General features: G+C 39.7%; 1 protein-coding gene across 1 annotated transcript in view; it reads right to left on the bottom strand.

Annotated features, from left to right (window-relative positions):
* The window catches only part of LOC106105357 (cleavage and polyadenylation specificity factor subunit CG7185), a gene marked incomplete at its 3' end in the record, with an annotated part of 11,422 nt that continues 7,914 nt past the window's right edge, over positions 1–3,508 (bottom strand). Inside the window, exons 10-14 of the mRNA XM_013285648.1 lie at positions 3,428–3,503; positions 2,518–2,723; positions 1,770–1,805; positions 747–845; positions 1–91 (exon numbers count right to left, since the gene is read on the bottom strand). Coding sequence (XP_013141102.1) covers positions 1–91; positions 747–845; positions 1,770–1,805; positions 2,518–2,723; positions 3,428–3,503 — 508 coding nt within the window. The remainder of the gene's footprint in view (positions 92–746; positions 846–1,769; positions 1,806–2,517; positions 2,724–3,427; positions 3,504–3,508) is intronic.

Here is a 3,508-nt window from a genome sequence, read left to right as displayed (position 1 = left end):
GTAGTAGGGCGCGCCCGCAGACCGGCTCTTGGCGCCGGTCGCGTCGCCCGCCCCGCTCTCCGCTGTTGGCTCTACTGGGGATTTACGTGCCCTAGGAACAATTACAAATCACACATCAATATGAATGCAAAAGTTTGATATTTTTCTTCATATCTCTAAAACTTATCACCGTGAAATTTGATACGGATTTAGAACATAAATAGTTAGGAACACATATCCTACTTCATATTTCTTTTGTTTAAATCCGCACGTACAAATATGTAACGAAAACGAAGTATATGTGTGTAACATCGAAAAAATACCACATTTCGTAAGGATGATGTATGGTCGTTGAAAAGTCAATTTTAATAATTAAGGTTTACTCGCATGGCCGCGTTTGTTAGAAGTAATATTTCGAATGGCTGGGCCGATTTTGACGGGACTTTGAGAGGAAGTTGACTGATGCACCAGCAATTTTATAGACAACTTTATTTACGACAAGCTTTAGCCCGCGACTGGATTAAAAAAAAAGTAAGTAGTCTTCATGTGTTCTTTTAGTCTATGCTCAACATCTATACCAAGTTTCATGGAGATCCGTTTAGTAGTTTAGGCTACAAACTAACAATCATCCATCCACTTGTAACAATACTTTCTACGCTAACCAAGTTGCAGATGACTGCTAGTGTTTAAATATTACTTGTTAGTGTATTTCGTTCCTCGTATTACCTTCACGTTAGATAGTATTGTTAGTACAAAGTATAGTGTACCTTTCCTCGCGGCTGTGTCCCCTGTTGTAGTGGTCAGCGCGCTCCCTGTCGCGAGACCTGGAGCGTTCGCGTTCGCGCTCGCGGTACTCCCTGTAGTACCTGCTGCAACAAATACATATTGTTAAGAAAATAAATACTGCGCTGGAGGTTCGGCACAACACAAGATCATTGGCATATACGTCACATCCCTATGACATCTGTCAATGTCATTCAGACGTATTAGGGCGCGCCATACCAGCGGCAGTTAGTGGTTTGTGTGCAGATAATTATATTGTTACAATTATATTAAAGCCTAAAAATATTACTAGACTTCGTCCACGACTTTGTCCGCGTAGAATTTAAATAAAAGAAGTAGCCAATGTGTTCTGCCAGACTATCCTCTACATCCATGGCAAATTTCATCGAGGTCTATTCAGGAGTTTAGGCTACAAAGAAACATCCATCCATCTAAACTTTTACATTTATAAAATTAGTAAGATAAGATTTTATACTATAAAATACAACAAATGCCAATTCAAAGATGAAAATACAAAAAAAAACACGAATTTGGTTAAATCCATAGACAGTAGGAATAAAGTGTTCTATGATTTGGTCTGTGATTTTTCAGATTAAACACAAACATTTTTAGCAATTACATTGCACGCTCAATAATATGTTATTTAAATTTAATAGAAACCATAACCCAATGAAAAGTTAGTTACATTAGTTTGTCTAACAGAAATAGGAATATACTAATATAAACATGTATATAGACTCGACTTTGAATTATATGCGAAGAACAAATTTTTTACAACCCTATAAGTAATAGTTAACATTAAGAATTTACTGGTAATCCAGTAAGCCCTAAAGTTTTAAGATTAATAATGCATCAGTGAAAAGTTAGATGAATTATCGGGATTATTAAATTACACAGTCCAAGAGTAAAGTTAAAAACTGCCATGCAAAATGGTGTCGTATTGCCGTTGTTATTTAGAGATATTTTTGATATTTCCGCAATAAGTGCAGATTCGGCACGACACTTACGCGTCTCTGTCGCGATCTCTCGAACGTTCCCTATACCTGCAATTGAAGCGGTCGATTTATACCAAATCAAATGTAAATCGTACCTAATTTGACTGGCGAATACCGAAAGTTTTTTTGCTTGCGGGAATTAAGTTAAAAAGCATCATACATGACATTTTTAATGTTACGCGTTAAATTATCTGTACACAAGAATGATAAATAGCGAAAACGCCTAACTTTTAAAGCATGTAGCACACCGATACAATGTTTTGAATATAGTCAAACAAGAATCTATCCCGCCGAGATCACTATGTCTACCACATGGATATAGAAAATGGAAAAAAAATATGCGTAAGTGAGCTATTTTAGTTTGGTTTACTTTTAATTCGTTTTGGTCTATGCGTATTGTCATTATGGCAAGTGACGTGGTGCAGTGACTTGTTCCGACGTTTTAAAACGTGTGCACACCTTTGTCTAAACTATCGCACACTGTTTAGTCTCGCTTTAATTCCTATGAGCTTATATGGAGGTGTTGAATGGGCCGCGAAACAATCGACAATCGCACAACAATTGTGCGATAGTTTAGACAGAGGTGTGCACACGCGCTAACATTGTAGTGACGTCGAACATGTAAGGTACAGTGACGTGTTGCAGTGTCGCTGTGTAGTGATGTGCAGTGACGTGTTGCAGTGAGGGTACAGTGACGCTGTGTAGTGAATTGTATTGATGTGCAGTGACATGTTGCAGTGTAGTGATGTGCAGCACCAACCTGTCACGGTCCTCGCGGTCTCGACTGCGGTCTCGGTACCTGCTGGCGGAGCGGTCGCGGCGGCGCGGCGCGCGATGGTGCGTACGCGCGTCGCGCTCCCGAGACCGCGACCGCCGCCGCTCGCCGCCGTACGATTTCGTCTCGACTCCGTGCAGTGTATCCTGCAGTGACGATATCAGTATCTTGCACCGATCGTCGTGGGCTACCTGGAAATTTAAATACATACGACTTTTATTACCACACAAAATTACATATGAAGGACGTTAGATATGAGTATGGAGGTAAGAGGTGGTAGTACCGGTAGAGGTAGACGTAGTGACATGATTGAGAAGAGATTGATAACTGAGGTGACGGATGATAGTTATTTAGAGGACGAAAAATCGGTAGGATAAGGTAGGGGAGATAAAGACAAAACTATATATGATATCTAAAAGTATAACTACATCTAGACCTAATGATCTATTAAGGACATCATTGGTGAGAGCGTTATGCGCACTATTGGATCAACCATTCACTCATCTTAGTTCGACTGTCACTACCGTGCATTAAATCTCCCGCTCTTTCAGTTATTGTTAAGCCATTAATTAAATTGTAATTTATACGAATTAAACATGTTCAAGACGAGTACCGGAATTTTCATGTTCTCCAAACATTTTCTATACACATTTTATCACTAGACGAAGCTCACTGCCCATAAACTTCTACGATTATGAGATGCCTTACCTACTAACCGACGCCGCGGACGACCGAGTTGTGGACGACCATTAAGAGAACTTAATCCTTTATTATTTGACAAAATTTAAACACATTTTTATGCGACTACAGTTATAGATTTGATCAAATTTAAATAAAAAGGAGGCAACGTTTCTACTCCAATAAGTGTACGTGTAAATATATGCATAATGCGTACCTTGCTCTGTTTAATAAGAGAGATGGCGGTGACCAGTGTCTCAATGGCGGAGGCGTATTCTCCAGCCGCGGCATCGCTGAC

The sequence above is a fragment of the Papilio polytes genome, unplaced genomic scaffold (genome assembly GCF_000836215.1).
Source record: "Papilio polytes unplaced genomic scaffold, Ppol_1.0 DF822845.1, whole genome shotgun sequence".
Classification (NCBI taxonomy): domain Eukaryota; kingdom Metazoa; phylum Arthropoda; class Insecta; order Lepidoptera; family Papilionidae; genus Papilio; species Papilio polytes.
The sequence above is the reverse complement of the archived record's forward strand: the minus strand, read 5'-3'. Positions and strand labels throughout refer to the sequence as shown.